Here is a 17,514-nt window from a genome sequence, read left to right as displayed (position 1 = left end):
AGTCCAAACTAAGATCACCTGAAGATTTCATTTGTTCATTTATTATTAACATGGAAAATATAATTAGCATTAATACAAGTCAGACCTCCTTTTGTACTAGTTGGAAACCACCTTTGAAATTCTATGTGAGAAGAGTTAATTAGTTATTATCAACACATTTTATTTTTCCCCATGGTCCTAAGGAGACTACATTATGCAGATAGAGTACAAATTTTAAGGAACTTGGCAGCATACTAAAATTGCTTTGTTGCAGTCTAATTTTATGTAAATTAAGGTCTATCCCTACAGTATTATCATCCATAAGTATCTTTGTTCTTGCTACTAGATACCAGCTCAGGACCTGCCCCATTGCCATTTCTTCTTCCTGATTTTGCCAAGCCCATTTTCTGTCTTATAATTGTCTGTTCTCCTTAGCCTGAGAGAATTTCTCTTTCTCAATACTTCCTTAGGGAGTGGGGACATCTTAGAAAAATTCTCCTGATAAAGTCTGTTGTTTAGTTAGTGTTAATTTTCATTCTATTTAAATACTGTTCTTCTACTACGAGTTTCCTTGTCTGTAAAATAAGGAAGATTATGTCTACTCTGCTGTGAGGATAAAATTGAGATAAGGGGGTATGAAATATCCTTGAAAAAAGCATTAAAATTTTTGTATGAACTGATAGAAAAGAATCATTGGCAGTACCAAGAGAATAATATACACAGTGATGCCAACAGTGTAAGTGAAAAGGAAGTTGAAGTCTGAGAAACAGAAAAAATAATAAAGATCCTGAAGAAGGCATGAAACCTACCTCCTCCCTCACAGTGCCAAAGTAGAGGGCTTCCAAAATGTCATACCTATGGTCAGACAAGGTTTCTACATCACATGTTTTTGCTTCATTATTTCTCTTTATCCCAAGGAAGGGTTCACTTTAAGAAAGGGGTGGAAAATGCCTGATGTGAAGACAAAAGACATCATTTTAAAACAAAATTTAAAAGTAAAGCTCCATATAAATACAGGGTATGACTATCAACCATTTAATCAACAGGCATTTATTAAGCACCTACTACAGTCCAGGCACAATGCTAGACAATAGAGATAAATACAAAGAATGAATAATCCCTATTCACAAGGAGATTTCATCCTAATAAGTAAGCATTAGGTACATATGTAAGTATATAAAGAATAAATACAAAATAGTTAAAGACAAGGGCATTTGAGAGGGAAGGCATTAGTGGTTGGGGGTGGGAAAGGAATCTGAAAAAATATATATGCATAGAGGATAATGTTTGAGCTGTATCTTAGAGAAAGAGAATAATTCTATGAGGCAGAGGTAAGAAAGGATGGCATTCCATCTATGAAAAAAGAGTCGATACAAAGAAACAGATGAAAAATGAAGTGTCATGTGAGAGGAACAAAGAGAAGGCTAGTTTGAATAGATTGCAGATTAGGAGAGGGGGATTAATTTACAGAGAGGCTGGAAAGATAGGAACCAGGTTGAGAAGAGCATTAAAAGTCAAATAGAGGAATTTATATTTTATTCTAGAAGCAATAGAAGCCACTGGGATTGATTGAGCAAGGGAGACTCGGTTAAGGAGAATCACTTTGGCTGCTGGGTGGAAAATGGATTGTAGTGGGAAGAGACTTGAGGTAGGGACACAATTAGGAAACTTGCAATTATCCAGGTAAAAAATTATGAGGTGGTGGCTGCATGTCATATACAAGAGAAGTTGTAGTCCTAGAAACAGCAAAGTTTGGCCACATGATTGAATACATGGGGTGAGACAGAGTGAGGAGATGAGGATAACACAGAGATAATGAGCTTGAGAGGCTACAAGAATGGTGATAACTTCTGTAGAAATAGTGACATTTGGAAAAGGATTGGATTGGGGGAGAGAAGAATAAGTTCTCTTGTAAATATGTCGAATTTGACATGTCTCTTATACTTCTAGTTTGAAATATCTAATTGGCCATTGATGACATGGAACTTGATCTGAAGAGATAGTGGGACTGGATATTTAGATGTGAAAGTCATCTGGACAAAGAAGATAGTTGAACCCATAGGAACTGATTGATGACCAGAGAAAAGAAGAGGACCCAGGACAGTCTGAGGGAACACCCAGTGTTAGAGGGTGTGATATCAATAATGAGCCAGCAAAGGACACTAAGAGGGAGTAGTCAGAGAGTTAGGAGGGGAATCTAGAGAAAGCAGCATCACAAGTACACAGAGAAGAGGGAGTATCCAGGAGGACAGGATGATCAAGATTGTCAGATACAGCAGAAAGGTCAGTTAGGTTGAGGACTGGAAAATGAACATGTGATCTGAAAATTAAGAAATCATTGGTATTTTGGAGAGAGTAGTTTCAATCAAGTGAGAGTGGAAGTCAGATTGCAAAGAGTTGAGGGAGAAGAAAGAAAGTGGAATCAATAAGCATAGATAGCTTTTTGTAGGAGTTCTAATGAGAAAGGGAGGCAAGATATTGAATGACAACTTGAGGGGAACAGGGTCTAGTGAAGTTTTTTTTTTAAGGTTGGGGCAGACTTGGTCATAGTTGAAGGCAATAGGTAAAGATACACTAGTTTGGGAGAAACTGAAGATTAAAAGGGGTTATAATCTGCTGGAGAAGACAGGAGAGCATGAGATCAATGACATGTGAAGGAGTTTGCCTTGGCAAGTAGAAGAGCTTCCTTATCAGAGACTCACATAAAATGAGGAAGAGAAAAGGAAAGATGAGTCAAGGGATTTTGAGGTATAGGCAGAGCTGTCAAACTCACAGCTGTAGTAAAATTATCAAGTACAGCCTGAACCAAATTAAAATCTAATTGGGAAATGCTTAACAAAATAAATAAAAATACAGTATAACATAATGTTGATTTGTTGTTTTCTAAGTCACTGTGTAGTCTCCTGGGATCCATTTCTGAGTTTGACACCACTGAATTGTTGAGAACTATAGAAGAGGGAGTACATGTTAAATGGCCTCAGTTTTCTCAAACAAGTAAGAGGGAAACTCCTCAAAGTGGGAGAAAGGGGGTAGATATGGGACACTTGAGGAAAGGAGAGAAGATTTGGAATAGCTTCTGAAAGGAATGAGAGGTGATTAATTTGGGAGAAATGAATTTATGTATACCCAGTCAACATGGTTTTATGACTTCCCCCAGGTCTGTTCAGCACATGTGTTAGGTGCAAAGGAAGAGCACGATGGGAATAAACTGAGGCTTCAGTTTATCAAGAACAAGAGGTCAAGGGATTCAAATTGATGACAATGTATGGAATTGAATTGCTTAACTATAGGGCGAAGATTGGGAAGGAAGTAAAGTAAAATCAGAGCAGGGGTGGTAATGGCCTGAGAAAGTACTGAGGAGTAGAAGGAATGACATTCATTGTGAGCTCAAGGAAAAGGTTTGGGTGAGGCAGATGGAATGATAGGAAGTTATGGTCAAATAAAGGAATGTCAAAGTTTTTAATTACAAAAGTGGAACACTTGTGGGTAATGATGAATCCAGGATGTGACTATCCCTGTGTGTGGCTAAGGTGGAGTTGAATGGGCTGTAGAGTTTGAAATTGAGGAATTGGGAGGTTAGGAAGTTTGAGGGAGCATCAACATGGATATAGAAGCCTCTAACATAAGAATAGTTGTAGAGGAGAGGCAGACAGTGAACCAAGCAATAATTTCTTTAAGAAAGGAGAGGGAAATGACCTGGGTGCCAGTAGATAACATATACCATAATTTGAATAGGGTAGAAAATTTTGATATAAAGGAGGAGAGGTAGCTGAGTAATGGTGGGAGTCTGGAAATAACAGTGAGGAGCAAGGAGTATTCAAACCAGTCTTCTAAGACAAGTATGTGGGGGAAAACAGGAATGGAAGTGAAAGTATAGCCAGTGCAAAAGATTGATTCCTAACTGAATAGATTAATAAACAAATAGATTAATAATAGATTAATAAAGAAGAGATTAATAAAGAAGAGATTAATTATGTGAGACTTTGTGTATAGAACTTGTAATCAAATCAGCAGGGCAGGTAAGTGGCGCGGTAATAGAATGTCAGGGCCTGAATCAGGAAGACTCATCTTCATGAGTTCAAATGTGACCCCAGCCACTTACTAGCTGTGTGACCCTGGGCAAGTAACTTAACCCTGATTGGCTCAGTTTGCTCATCTGTAAATTGAACTGGAAAAAGAAATGCCAAACCACTCCAGTATCTTTGCCCAGAAATTCCAAATGGGGTCAAAAAAAGAGTCAAAAGGGACTGAAGAACAACAAAAATCAAATCAGCAAAATAATTACGGCAGGCCATGTAAATAGCCTTGTTAGGTGAGAATAGATGCTGGTAAGGGTGTATGTTAAAAAGGGAGCCTGCCTTGAAAACCATCATTGAGCATGTTGATACTGGGTTTTAGGGTGTGTTTTGGATATGAGTATAGGAAATGAAAATTTGCAGCTATGAAGTTAATTCTGAAGGTGAGTAATTTAAATCTGATCCACTATTACAAAATTGCCTGGATTTTTTAAAATTTAGTTTAATTTGTTTATTTTGTTACATCTTAAGTTCCGAATTGTCTCCCTCCCTCCTTGCCCTGCACTAGAGAAGGCCATCATTTAACACAGATTTATAAATATATGTAAAATTATACTTTGCATACTTCTATTTATCAATTCTTTCTCTGGAGGTAGATAGCAGCTCCCTCCATAGGTCTTTTATAGTTGATTTGAGTATTTGTAGTACTCAAAATAACTTGATTGTTCACAATTATTCTTCGAACAATATTGCTGTTACTGTATACAATGTTCTCTTGGTTCTGCTCAATTTCACTCTTCATTATTTAATACAATTCTTTACATGTTTTTCTAAGATCATCTAAGCTTATCATTTCTTATGGCACAGTAGTATTCCATCACAATCATATGCCACAACTTGTTCAGCCATTCTCTGATTGATGGGCATTCCTTCAATTTCCAGTTCTTTGCCACCACAAAAAGAGGGGCTATAAATATTTTAGAATACCTTGGGAAACAGACCTACTAGTGATATTGCTGGGTGAAAGAATACACATAGTTTAACATGTCTTTGGGCGTAATTCCAGGTTGCTCTCCAAAGTGGTTGGATCAGTTCACAGTTCTACCAACAATGTATTAATTAATTTTCCACATCCCTTCCAGCATTTATCATTTTCCCCTTCTATCATTTTAAACAATCTGATAGGTATAAGATGATATCTCAAGGTTGTTTTAATGTGTTTTTCTCTAATCAATAATTATTTAGAGCATTTTTCATATGACTATAGCTTTGATTGCATCATTAAAAAAACTACCTGTTCTTATCTTTTGACCACTTATCAATTGGGGAATGACTCATTCTTACAAATTTGGCAAATATTTGACAAATATGTATTTGTCAAATATATTTGACAAACATATTTCACAAACATATATTTGACAAATATGAATTTGCAAATATATTTGACATACTTATTTGAAATACGAGACCTTTATTTGAGAAACTTTCTATAAAAGTTTTTTTCCCCAATTTTCTACTTTCCTTCTAATCTTGGCTACATTGATTTTATTTGTACAAAAACTTTTTTAGTTTAATGTAATCAAATTATCCATTTTGCATCTTGCACTGCTCTCTGTTTCTTATTTATTCATAAATTCTCCTACCCATAAGTCTAATAGGTAATGTGTCCCATGTTCTTCTAGTTTGCTATCATGTATTTTTTAAGTATACCACCTGTCAAACTGGCCTGGGGAATATGGACTTGAGGAAATGTATGTAAAAAGTATTATTTCCCATGTGTATATGTATATATGTATGTATATTTGGGTGGTATCCAAAAAGGCAAACAGAAGAAGGTAAGAGGAACATAATTTCATTTTAGCTTTCTCTAAATGCTTGTTATTTAGATACTTTGGTATAGAGCAGGGCTTCTTAATTTTTTTTTGTCATGGACCCCTTTAACAGTCTGGCAAAGCCTGTATGCTCCCTCTCAGAGTAACGTTTTTAGATGCATAAAACAATTCACAAGATTACAAAGAAGGCCAGTAATATTGAAATAATTATACAAATATTTTTTAAAAGTAAGTTTATGGACCTCATGTTAAAAACCTTTGTTGTAGAAGGTTTTACTTAACTGCATTCATGAGAAAGCAAATCTTCCTAAATTGAATTCCCAGTGGCTGAAATCCACAGGGATAGCGAATGTCATCTCAGGTAAAGGTTCTATCTTTATAAGGACTAGTATTCATATGTTAGGAGCTGGCTAATTAAAAATTGTGTTACCACTTACAGAACAATCTCTAACATTAGAATGTGCTCAATTGAGATAAATCATTGTCACTTTTAACATTTTTACAACTTTAACAACTGGTTACGTTTTAAGTTATAGAATTGGGTTAATTGGTAATTCACTTAATGGGCTAACTTTATCCTTGAGGGTTTTTTTACATTAAAAAGTAATATTTATTTTGTTTTATTTTCAGGGTCCTAATTCAGTCATGATTGTCCTGGTCATGCTGTTGAATATTGGGTTAGCCATTCTTTTTGTTCACTTTCTAACTTGATTGGAATTAGGAAAGGTAAGACTAGTATCATTTTCATGTAAACTCACAAGACATAATAGTTTCAATTCCCTTATTCAAATTTATAATCACAATTTTTTTGTTTTTTGTTTTGTTTTTGTTTCTGTTTTTTAATATCTCTGTAATGTCCTTTATTTTAATTTTGGCTATGCCTGAATGTGATTCAACATAGTTACTTACTGATATCACTGTTTTGACCCTTCAGTGAAGTCATGACAACTAGTGGAATTAGCCCACAGTTCTCTGCGGTAGTGTCATCAGCCTTTTAAATGGCAACACACCAGTCATGCTCAGACACAGGGAAGGAGGCTTGGAATTAGGATGGGATCGCAAGAGAGATATCTGAGACTTGGAAAATTCAGCCAGAGGACCTGTTCAGTTCCCTTGGGGATGGTTTGTGGCTTTGGGGTCCTCTGAAGGCTGAAGCAAGCAGCTATGTTGGAGAGCAAAACTTAATGATTTTTTTTTATTTAAAAAGCAAAAGCCAAACAAAACACCAAATCTGCTGCTGCAGCCCCCAACCGGTGAAGTGCATTGGCTACTCCATCTGTCCTAGCAGAGTGTGACTAAACTGGAAATGTATGGAGCTGCACTTTTTGTTGATGGAAGCTAACAGCTGCCTTACTGTTTTACCATCTGACGTTTTTAGTAGGGAGCTGGGGAAAGGACTGCCAGAGGAATGCGGTCAGAGGATACTGTTGCTGTGGAAGTGACTCCAACATTCACTCCTTTCTCATTAGAAGAAATAGTTAGCAGCATCACTCACCAGTCTTATGCCATTACCTGCTGCTTTTAACTTCTCCTGTGGTGTTCTGGGAGATTACATTTTCTTTTGCTTGTGCATGACTGTTCATTTTGCTGTTGATTTAAATTTGATGTATAGCCATGATAATTAATGGTGTGAAGTCCTGGCTAGTTAAAATGTAATTGTTGCATCTTGAGGTAAATGCAAAACAGAAATCTAGTATACACATGTATTTTGATAGAAAGGCAGAGCTCTTCATGACATTCATTTTCCTAAACTGGTAAAACTCTGTTTCTCTTTCATGTTGATTGGGCAGAGTCTGGAGACACCATGATGTCTTCCTGAGCAGTCACTAGGCTTGACATGCTTGTGTCAGTAACATACTGGAGCATGGAGGCTCTTTGGGGTGATATTCTTAAATGGAAAGCTAGACTACAAAAGGATTCTGAGAAATAGAATCAAGGCTTTGCATGGTTTGGGGATTTGGTTTTTCTTTTTTTTTTTTAATGCCTTTGTGTTAATAGTGATAAGTGTTGAAAAGATTTAATTTCATCACTGATGTACCCTATAAGTGAATAATCTTGTTAGAGGCCAGTTCCAATGAAAATGAAGCTAAGATGCTAATAATAACTATTATTTGGGGGGGATAGACTAATTTTGTGTTGAATACATTCAGGTAGAGCATATAAATTTGTTTTTAAAATCACTGCTTATCAAATTTATGCCTTTTGTGTTTTTTTTTAAAGACCATATGTAATTTTATTTCAAATTTAAAAGCCTTAGAAATTTTCATTTGGGGTATTTGTTTTGGTTTTTTTTTTGGTGGTATTTATTATTATATGAGCTGCATTTATTTTGTGAGGTTGAACTGTAACTACTATATCCTTTATTACTTAAAAGCATGCATATTTACTTGCAGAAACTGTATGTAGGATGCTTGTCCTCAAAGTAAACGTTTTTGTTATTTAAAAAATAAATTGGAGGAAGGAAGAGACTTCTGTCTCTTTATTTCAAATATTTTATCCTTTGTAGTTTGGGAAACTTTTTGTAAATCCTTTTCATTTTGTGCACGATATAACAAGAATTATTTCCACCTTGTATGCTGTCTTTTCAGGGCAGCACATACAGTAACATAGGTGAGGACTTAATGCTTTGTCTCCTGAGCCAGCTAACTGCAGGGTAGTAACCCAGTGGTGTTTTTTGCAGAAGTACAGTATGTTGAGAATCCTGTGTGTGACCAGTATGGAATCAAGAAGAAAGCAGAAAGAGAGCAAATGAAAATTGCAACCTGTGTATTTATTTTTTTAAAAAATCATACTTTTACTTTGATATTTAGGAAGCAACATTTTTAAATTAAAAAATGTTTGTCTCTATATAAACCTTGGTACTAGAGGTCACTGCTCCTTCCTGTCGCACTCCATGTCTCCTTACTGGGAAAGCTGATTTTTTAACTGAAATATTTAATTCTTATTAAATGTTTATTTAAAGTACTAAATGCTTTGGAAATAATGAGTAACAGATAACTTCAGGAAATGTTTATAAAGTAAGCATGGTGGTTCCATTTATAAATATATGTATGATTTCTAAGCTTTTTTAAAAACAAAGCTCAAACAGAAATTGTTGGTATTTTTCTAAAATGTGCACAAGCTGTATTTTACATGAAAGGCTATTTATAATGGGTTGTTATACTGTACACTACATTTTGGACAGCACATGAAGTCTGCCAATGTACTTAATATGTCACTTTGTTTATTTAAAGTTTCTTGCTGTGAAAGAACTCTTTACCTATGAGTTCCTTTATTTATAGTCCTTGACCCCAAAATGTATAATGTACAGTTTTCACAACTGTATTTGCTCTAATAAAAAAAAAGTTGGTTATTAATAAAGTTGTAGGTGGGTTTCCTTTGTGTTTAAATTAGTCTTGTACAGCGTGTACTTTTTTGTTGTTGACTTTGCCAATGGAAATTTAACAGTAAAAATTAAAATGAATCAAAGCAGGCCAATGTCAAGTTTCCCATCATATTATTTATTTCTTCATTTCTGCCACCTTCCCCCTTTAAAAAAAAACAATCATTTTTAATTGTTAAATATCAAATTTCTTCTAAAACTTTCAAAAATTGGATTACTGCCTAATCAAGGGAATTTACTTTTACATTTAAAGAACTCTGTAAGTTAGTATAAACTTCTCTCCTACATAATAACCTTTCAGTTAATTAAAGTTGTTTCAGCTATTTTGCTCCTTTTCTTAATGCCCAGAATAAATTAGTATGTTACCATAGTCTCCTAGTGCCTAAGTTGATAAGTGGCAATTTAGACACCTTTGGAAGCCCAATTAACTCTCAGGTTACTGAGTCTCCTTGAATTTTAAGCTCCCCTTTGAGCCCAGAATGTTGCTGAGTTAAGATTAACTTGACATGTAAGCATGCTAAGCAGCTAAAAGGTCCCTCTGCCACCAAATAACTCCTCCATTTTCCTTTCCAAAATAACTACCTACAATTTCCACATTAGTTACTCCTTTGGGTGAAAGGATTAAAGGTCCCTATTACGTTATTTGAGTCATTATCACAACTAAGTGAAGTAGCTGATCATCTTTCGGTATTTAGCAGGCTAATTAATTTAAAAAAAGAAAAGGTTTAACTTTTCATGGAAGGAGGAAAAGACCCATAGTATGGAAGGGCAAACTGCTTGTTTGTAAAAACATGATTACCGTTGTGGAGGAAGGGGCTTGAAGAAACTGAGGACAACATAAAGTCCCATGGAAGCCTGGGCCCAAAAGATAAGGAGAACAGTTTTATCCCAGGTCGTAACTGGCCTCCACTGAGCCAGGTGCCAGAATACACACACAGCCATGACTTTGGGGAATTTGGAAGATTACTCACACCCCATTTATAGTAAATGATTTCTGGTAGTGTGAAGCAAATTGGACTACTGACTTGCCCACGGTCACATAGCTAGTTAAGTGTCCCAGGCAGGATTTGAGTCTAGGAGGTAGTTAAGTAGTGCATTGGACCTAGAATTAGGAAGATTTGAGTTCAAATACTGACTCAGATAGTTACCAGTTCTGTGACTCTGGGCAAGTTGCTTAACTTCTCTCTGCCACAGATACCTCATCTGTAAAATGGGAGTAATAATAGCACCTACCTCCCAGCATTGTTGTAAGAAGGTAACATTTGTAAAGTGTTTTGCAAAATTTAAAGCGCTATGTAATTGTGAGCTATTATTATTATTACCTGACTTCAAGTCCAGCACTCTAACCACTGTGTCACATGAGTTATAAATAAAGTACTCTTACTATATTCCTGGCATAGGCTTCCTTATCCTAAAAAATGTACTCATTACCACTTCTCCTCCCATATCTCTCCTCTCATCCCATGAACACAGTGATGAAGAGTAGCTCTCTCCTTCTTTTACTATAATGAAGTGAGTCTTTAACACTGTAATAATTCACCATGAATCACAAAATTTGACCTCTCCATCCTGACCTGACCCAGTAATGTGATTGTCTGCAACTTTCAGCTAGTGTAATATATGAAAAGAACTCTGAACTTGAAATGGGAAGGCCTGCTTTACAGTCCCAGCCTGTCAGCATATAAAGTACTCCCTCCCCAACCTTCTAAATCAATCATATTTCAATAATGTCAAATTGAATTAATAATCCATCCAAATGCTTACATAAGAAGGAATACATGCAGGTGTTTCAACACAGTATTTCCCCCCCCTCCCTTTTTTTTAATCTATTCATCCCTGCTCTATGCTAAAGAACATACTGGGTTGGGAGAGAAGAGAGAAGAGTGAATAGTGAGAATGTGACATAAAGAAAAAGTATCAGTAAAAAGTATTTTTAAGATAATTGTCATCATTGTCAGACCCCTCCAAGGTCACAGCCTTTCTCGTGACTTATTAAATCATTTTTAAAGTTTCTATATGTATTATACTTACATATATGAATATATATATATATACACACACACACAATCTATAGCAGGTTCCCCATCCCTGATCTATAGTATAGTATATGTAATACATACATACACATATATATAATACACATATGCACACATACATGTATAGTATAATGTAGTATGTATTCAGAGAGAGGAAAAGAGTGTGTGTATGGAATCATCAACTGTCCAAACTTCAGATGAAGGGCATCTCTGCTAGGTTCTCAGATGACAGGTACACAGGCTTTCCCAGAAGCATAGAAATTGTCAGAACTTGCACTTCCCTGTAATTGATTGCCTTCAAGAACCCAGAGACACTTCCATGTTATGAGAAAGCAATGGATTTTACCAGAGCTTTAATGCAGGGTAGTTTACAAAAAAAAAAAAAAAAAAAACCATAAAGCAAAGCACAAAAGCTTTCAAAGTTCCTTAGAGTGTACCAAAAGGTACATGTACTCTCACTGGTGCATCTTCCATAATTGGCTCAGAAATATTCAGGAATCTAGGCCATTCATTACATATACTAAGTATAAACATTAACGTCTGTTACCAAAACACATGATAGAAAGATGCAATTAGGTAATAGAAGAAATGAGTCTGACAAAGGTCTGCCATATTGTTCGTACCCTTAGCAACAAGAACCAGATTACCAATAAGTATACAACCTAGAAAGATAAACACTAGTACAGAGAAATGTATTAATAGGCTTACTCAGCCATTGTGTTTAATCAGAGGGATTATGAAATAGATAAATGGCTCTAACTTTGGATAAATGAAAACATGTCTAATGAGAAAATGAAGGCACACCGGGTAGCACAATGTCCAAAGATGTTTCAAGAACTGAGGACACAATTTCACTAATGATGGCTTGAAGGTCTGTGGTTGATGCAGGAATGATGAAAAATAAGATTATTTTCTGAGATGCCGTATAAACAACTGAATGGTCTACATCATCCTAAACTGTGGGCTTTTTCTTAACAAGTAACAGGTAAAAGAAGCTTTTTAAATTTAACCAATATACTTCATTAGCTATTTTAAGGGGTGTTTGGTTTTAATAAAAATAATTCAAGTTTATGTATTGCTTTAAGGTTTACAAAACATTTTCCACACATTGTTTTGCTTCATTCTCACAACAACCATATGAAGTAGGTGCTGTTATTATCCCTCTTTCACAGAGGAGGAAACTGGGGGTGAGGGAAGACAAATGACACACCAAGTATCACAAAGTTGGTAACTGTCTAAGGTGGGATTTGAACCTAAGTCTTCCTGAGTCCAAGTTTGGTGTTGTATCTACTGTGCCATGCTAGTTAGGGAGAATGGGGAGCTATAGAATTCTAAGACACCTCCTCTCCCCCCACTTTCCCCATAGTAAACATGGAGATTCAGGACACAAAAAACCTACATTTATCAAACCTTATTCCTTTTACATCACTCCAACCCAACCCCACCAGAATATCCTACTTATCAAGAAAGTAATCAGCAACAGAAGCAGTATTCTGTAATGGATAAAGAGCTGGCCTTGGCATCAGCAAGACCTAGAGATTGGTCCCTCTGATGTTGGCTGTGTGATCCCAAGCAATCTAACCTTTCAATGCCTGGCCAACTCTCTATGACTGCCGATGGCAGAGTAGGTGTCATCTAGCTACATTGATAGAGGGAGCTTCCTCATCTGGAGTACCCCACCAGTGAAATCCCAGGTCTGAAAAAAAAAAATCAGCAAGAAACAATCAAGACCATAACAAGCACCCAGCGTTAGAGATGGAATCACTGCCATGAATTAGGTTAAGCTAAAAAATGAATGTTGCCTCCCAGGAGTAGATGAGAGAGACTTAGGAAGGAAGACAATATGCTTTCTGTGATGTTATTGGGCCCAAGTTACTCACTAACTTAAGATAGCTTGTCTAACAGACCTTTCCTCTTGAGTCTGACCATATTCTTCTTTAAGTATGCATCCTTTAATAATGCTCTTATTTTTATCAGGCTGTTCTCAAATTTCCACATTTGCAAGCCTACACAGAACTCCCTCTGTCCATCTGTGTAGGCTACTAGTGTGTTCAGTGTTCTGGTTAACAGATGAAAAATCATAGAAAATATGGAGGGATGTGTTATCAGTCTGCACGTATAGCTTTCATCCCATCCTGCCTAATTCCCTGTGAGACCAAGGACTAAAGGAAGCTGTATTATCAGGAAAGGCTTAATGATTGGCAGGAAGTAAGGGGGCTTTTAGGAAAACATCCTGCTGTAGCTCCTTGCTTGTGCCTTTAGCTATGGAACAGATGAAGGAAATCAACTCTCTGAGGAGGTTTTGGGTAAGCTCTGAATTTGACTTAGAAGTATAGATTGCTAACTTTTTCACATTTAAGACATATCAAAAATTAATGAAAAATGCTATTCAAAATTTCACTGCAAGTTATCATCATTAGGCATCATTGAGAGCATCACTAGGACTGAGTTACTCCTCATTTACCTTTTAAGAACTAAAGTACTAAGGTTCTCCCAAAATATGAACCACACAGAGAAACATCCAGGTTACAAGGAAGTGGTCAATATCAAATGGGACAAATGTTGGTCATCCTAAAGTACTTATATACATCAAACTGGGAAAGGAAGGGGGCCATCCCTTGACTCTCTTCTTAAAGAGGTATATTTACTGAATGGGCATTGCCTCACTCAAAGTGAGAACTTGAAAAGACCTTAGCTTAAAAGGACCAAGGTCTCCCACTGCATCCTGGGCCATCTCCAGTCATCCTGATAGATATCTGGCCAGATGACTCTGGAGGAAAAAGTCAGGCTGGTGACCTTGCACAGCCCTCCCTCATTCAAATCAAAGTCAATTGCAAGTCATGTCATCATCTCCCTGATGTCACAAAGGACAAACCACACAATAACCACAACCACACACACAATGTAGTTACATGGGTGACCTGAGAAGGGAAAGTCTGAGAATTATTATGGGAGACAGCACAAAGATTTGTGGTGTTCTTTGGTTTGGACTATGGCCTGGTCTTCCTGACTCTGAGGCCTGTTCTGATCACTACACAATACCTCTCAAAGATTCTGATCTTCTATTCTTTAAAGTAGATCTCTACTCAGGAAGGCTCTGTTAGTTTTGCTAAATTACTATATATAACTCCATATACAAATTAAATTTTACCAAAAGCAATAAAACTACATTTCTTTAAAAACATTCCATAACTGTCATTTCCCTATAAAAGCTGTCCTGCTGGCTATTCTGACAGTGTGAAGTTTCATTATGTATAGAGGCATTTTCCATTTATATCACAGAGTCTCTTTGGAAAAAAGGGACTTGAAAAGGTTGCTTGAAACTTTTTGACCCACAGTTATCTAATCTATAAAAGGGAAAGTGTTTTACTTGATTCCCTTTTGAAGGTTTTAAAATTTTTTTATTGATGTTTTGTTTTTACATCACTCTTATTTCCAAATGTATCCCAGCCTCCTTCCCTAACCAGAGAGCCATTCCTTGTAATAAAGAGTAACAAAAAGAAACAAAGAACAGTTCAACAAAACTAAACAACATAGCAACTATCTGACTCTATATTTAATGTTCCACACCCATATTCCCCACCAGTCCTTCCACCACCAGCCCTTCGGAGAAGATAGTGAGGTGTATTTACTCGTACTTTCTTTGGGGCCAAGCTTGATTATTATAATGTTTCAGGTTTTTTAATGGTTGGTTTTTTGGGGGGTGGAGAGGGGTGTTAGTCTTTCCATTTACACTGTTGTGAACTAGGTGCTCTTCAAAGATTCCCTTCTAGTACTAAATGAGAGATGTTATGGCATAGTGAATAGTACTAGACCTGAAGTCAGAAAGATGTGCATTCAGATCCCATCTCTGACTCTAACTGTGTGACCATGGATGAGCCAATCACTTAATCTCTCTGCACCTCAGTTTCCTCATCTGAAAAAATGGAACTAAAAATACCTGCAAGTACTTTGCTCACTGGGTTGTTGTGAAACTTCAGTGAGGTAATATGTGTGATGTGAGATGTACATACTTAAGTGTATATATATATATATATATATATATATATACACACACACACACGTGTGTGTATACATATGTATATGTCAGCTGTTATAATTAGTCAATGGGATGACTGCAGTGCAAAACAGGTGGGTGAAAATCAAGCTATTGTCAATGCCTGTGAATGCTGAGCTTTCAGAGGAAATAGTCAGTCAAAAACATTTATTATGCATCAAGGTACTATGCTAATTTCTGAGGATAGGAAGAGAGGCAAAAGACAGTCCCTGCCCTCAAGGAGCTCATGGTCTAATGGAAGACAACAAGCAAACAAAATATGCAAATAAGCTTTATACAGGATAAGTAGGAAATAATCAACAAAGGGAAAGCACTAAAATTAAGAGGGGTTGGGAAAGGCTTCTTGTAGAAGATGGGATTTTAGTTGTATGATACTTGAATGGTACTTGAAGGAACCATGGAAGTAAAGGAAGCCAGGGGTCAGGAAGGGCTTCCTAAAATGTTTTAAGAAAAATCAAGGGTAGTTTGCCGGATGGAGCCCTGGGGGAAGGCCCAGAGGGGCCAATTGCTCATCCTCTTTTCATTCACCACCCGTTCCTCTTCCTTCTTTAGGGGGCACAGGATTTCTTTTGTGTTCTTTGTTGGTTTGTTTCCTGTGTACATGGAACAGGAGCCCTTCAGTGGAACTCACACACCAAGGCTGAACTCTTGACAAAGTTTAATTTTAAATTCTGGAGAGAGTGTGAAGGAAACAGAAACAAGACAGAACCAATGATGTCATCCCAGGCCATATTTTAGATTTGAGGGCTTTTATTTTTCTGTTCTTCCTCACTGTGAAAGGGACTTATTGGCACCCCAAAATTATTGTGAGTAGAGTTCCAGTATTCCACTACTCCTGCCCCCAGCTCTTGTCTAGACTGCAGGAATTTTTTCCTTTTTCCCCTTGGCTTTACCCCAAAGGTTGGAATTTTCTTTTCTTTTCTTTTCTTTTCTTTTCTTTTCTTTTTCTTTTTTTTTTTTAGGCAATTGGGGTTAAGTGACTTGCCCAGGGTCACACAGTAAGTATCAAGTGTTTGGTCCGAGGTCAGATTTGAACTCAGGTCCTCCTGACTTCAGAGCCGGTGCTCTATCTACTGTACCACGTAGCTGCCCCAAGGTTGGAATTTTCTTAAAAAAAAAAAAAAAGGCAGGTAGCTAGGTGGCACAGTGGATAGAGCCTTGGAGTTAGGAGGACGTGAATTCAAATCTGGACACTTGACACTTACTAGCTCTGTGACCCTGGGCAAGTCACTTAACCCTGACTGCCTCACCAAAAAGCAAGAAAAAAAAAAAAAAGGCATTAGTAGCACATAAGTTGGAGAAGATTGAAGTACAAATGACATCTAGAGAGGAGAGAAGTGTTGAGTTATAGAGCACGAGAAGCTTAACCTAAACTAAAAAAGAAATTAATCAGATGGAACAGAAAGCTGGATGTGAAGCCTGGAAGACCCAAGTCTGAATCCTGCTCAGCCGCTTATGGCTGTGTCACCCTAGGCAGGTCTCTTTATCTCTCTGTGCCTCATTCCTCATCTAGAAAATGAGGAGGTTGGACTAGATGATCCTTAAGGTCCCTTGGAGCCCTAATTTATTATCCCTGGACATTGCCAGTCATCTCAGGAGCAGAGAGTGAGGCTGATGACTTTGTGCAGGTCTGCCTCACCTAAATCCAGTTCACTGGCAAGTCAAAACAGCAGCCTTGTGATGTCATTGGTCCTCTTCAAGAATGAAGACAAACAAAAAGAAAATCTATTATCCTATAACTAACAAGCCCATTCTCATTTGCCAGCATCTGGCCCAGTTGCCATGTGGCCTCTCCATCTTGCCTTGTGAGAAACCCCTAATCTAAGAATTGGAATTGGCCTCAGATCCATTGACTTCAACTTCCCTGACCACTGACAACCCAGCATTTTCAGTAAGACGTCAAGTGAGGGAGAACTTGCTACCTCCTGAGGCTGGGGGCAGGCAGCGTATTCCACTTTTGAATAGCTTTGATGGTTGAGAAGTATTTCTTATACACAGCCTACTTAAATCTGCTCTCTGCCACTTCTACTCATTTCCCCTAATTCTGTGGAGACTCAAGCAGAACCAGTCAGACCCTATATACACAACTTAAAGTATTTTATGAAACCACCAGTGTAAATAGAAAGAAAGGAGAAGGGGGACAACTGCACCCATAACCATTAGTTTTTCTTCTATTACTGTTATGCAGTGAGGTGGTGCCATGAGAGAGCTA

At 37.1% G+C, this 17,514-nt stretch overlaps 1 protein-coding gene across 5 annotated transcripts in view; it reads left to right on the top strand.

Annotated features, from left to right (window-relative positions):
* LOC114053738 (junctophilin-1) overlaps positions 1–9,172 on the top strand; it is a 101,029-nt gene extending 91,857 nt beyond the window's left edge. Inside the window, exons 5-6 of one of the 5 annotated variants that reach the window (XM_027876875.1) lie at positions 6,458–6,553; positions 8,508–9,172. In XM_027876875.1, the coding sequence (XP_027732676.1) occupies positions 6,458–6,538 (81 nt within the window). In that variant the 3' untranslated portion in view covers positions 6,539–6,553; positions 8,508–9,172. The other 4 variants (XM_027876880.1, XM_027876876.1, XM_027876877.1 and 1 more) reach the window with 4 other exon arrangements.
* The last annotated feature ends 8,342 nt before the right edge of the window (positions 9,173–17,514 follow it).

This window comes from Vombatus ursinus, unplaced genomic scaffold (genome assembly GCF_900497805.2).
Source record: "Vombatus ursinus unplaced genomic scaffold, bare-nosed wombat genome assembly UNPS02014812.1, whole genome shotgun sequence".
Lineage (NCBI taxonomy): Eukaryota > Metazoa > Chordata > Mammalia > Diprotodontia > Vombatidae > Vombatus > Vombatus ursinus.
The sequence above is the reverse complement of the archived record's forward strand: the minus strand, read 5'-3'. Positions and strand labels throughout refer to the sequence as shown.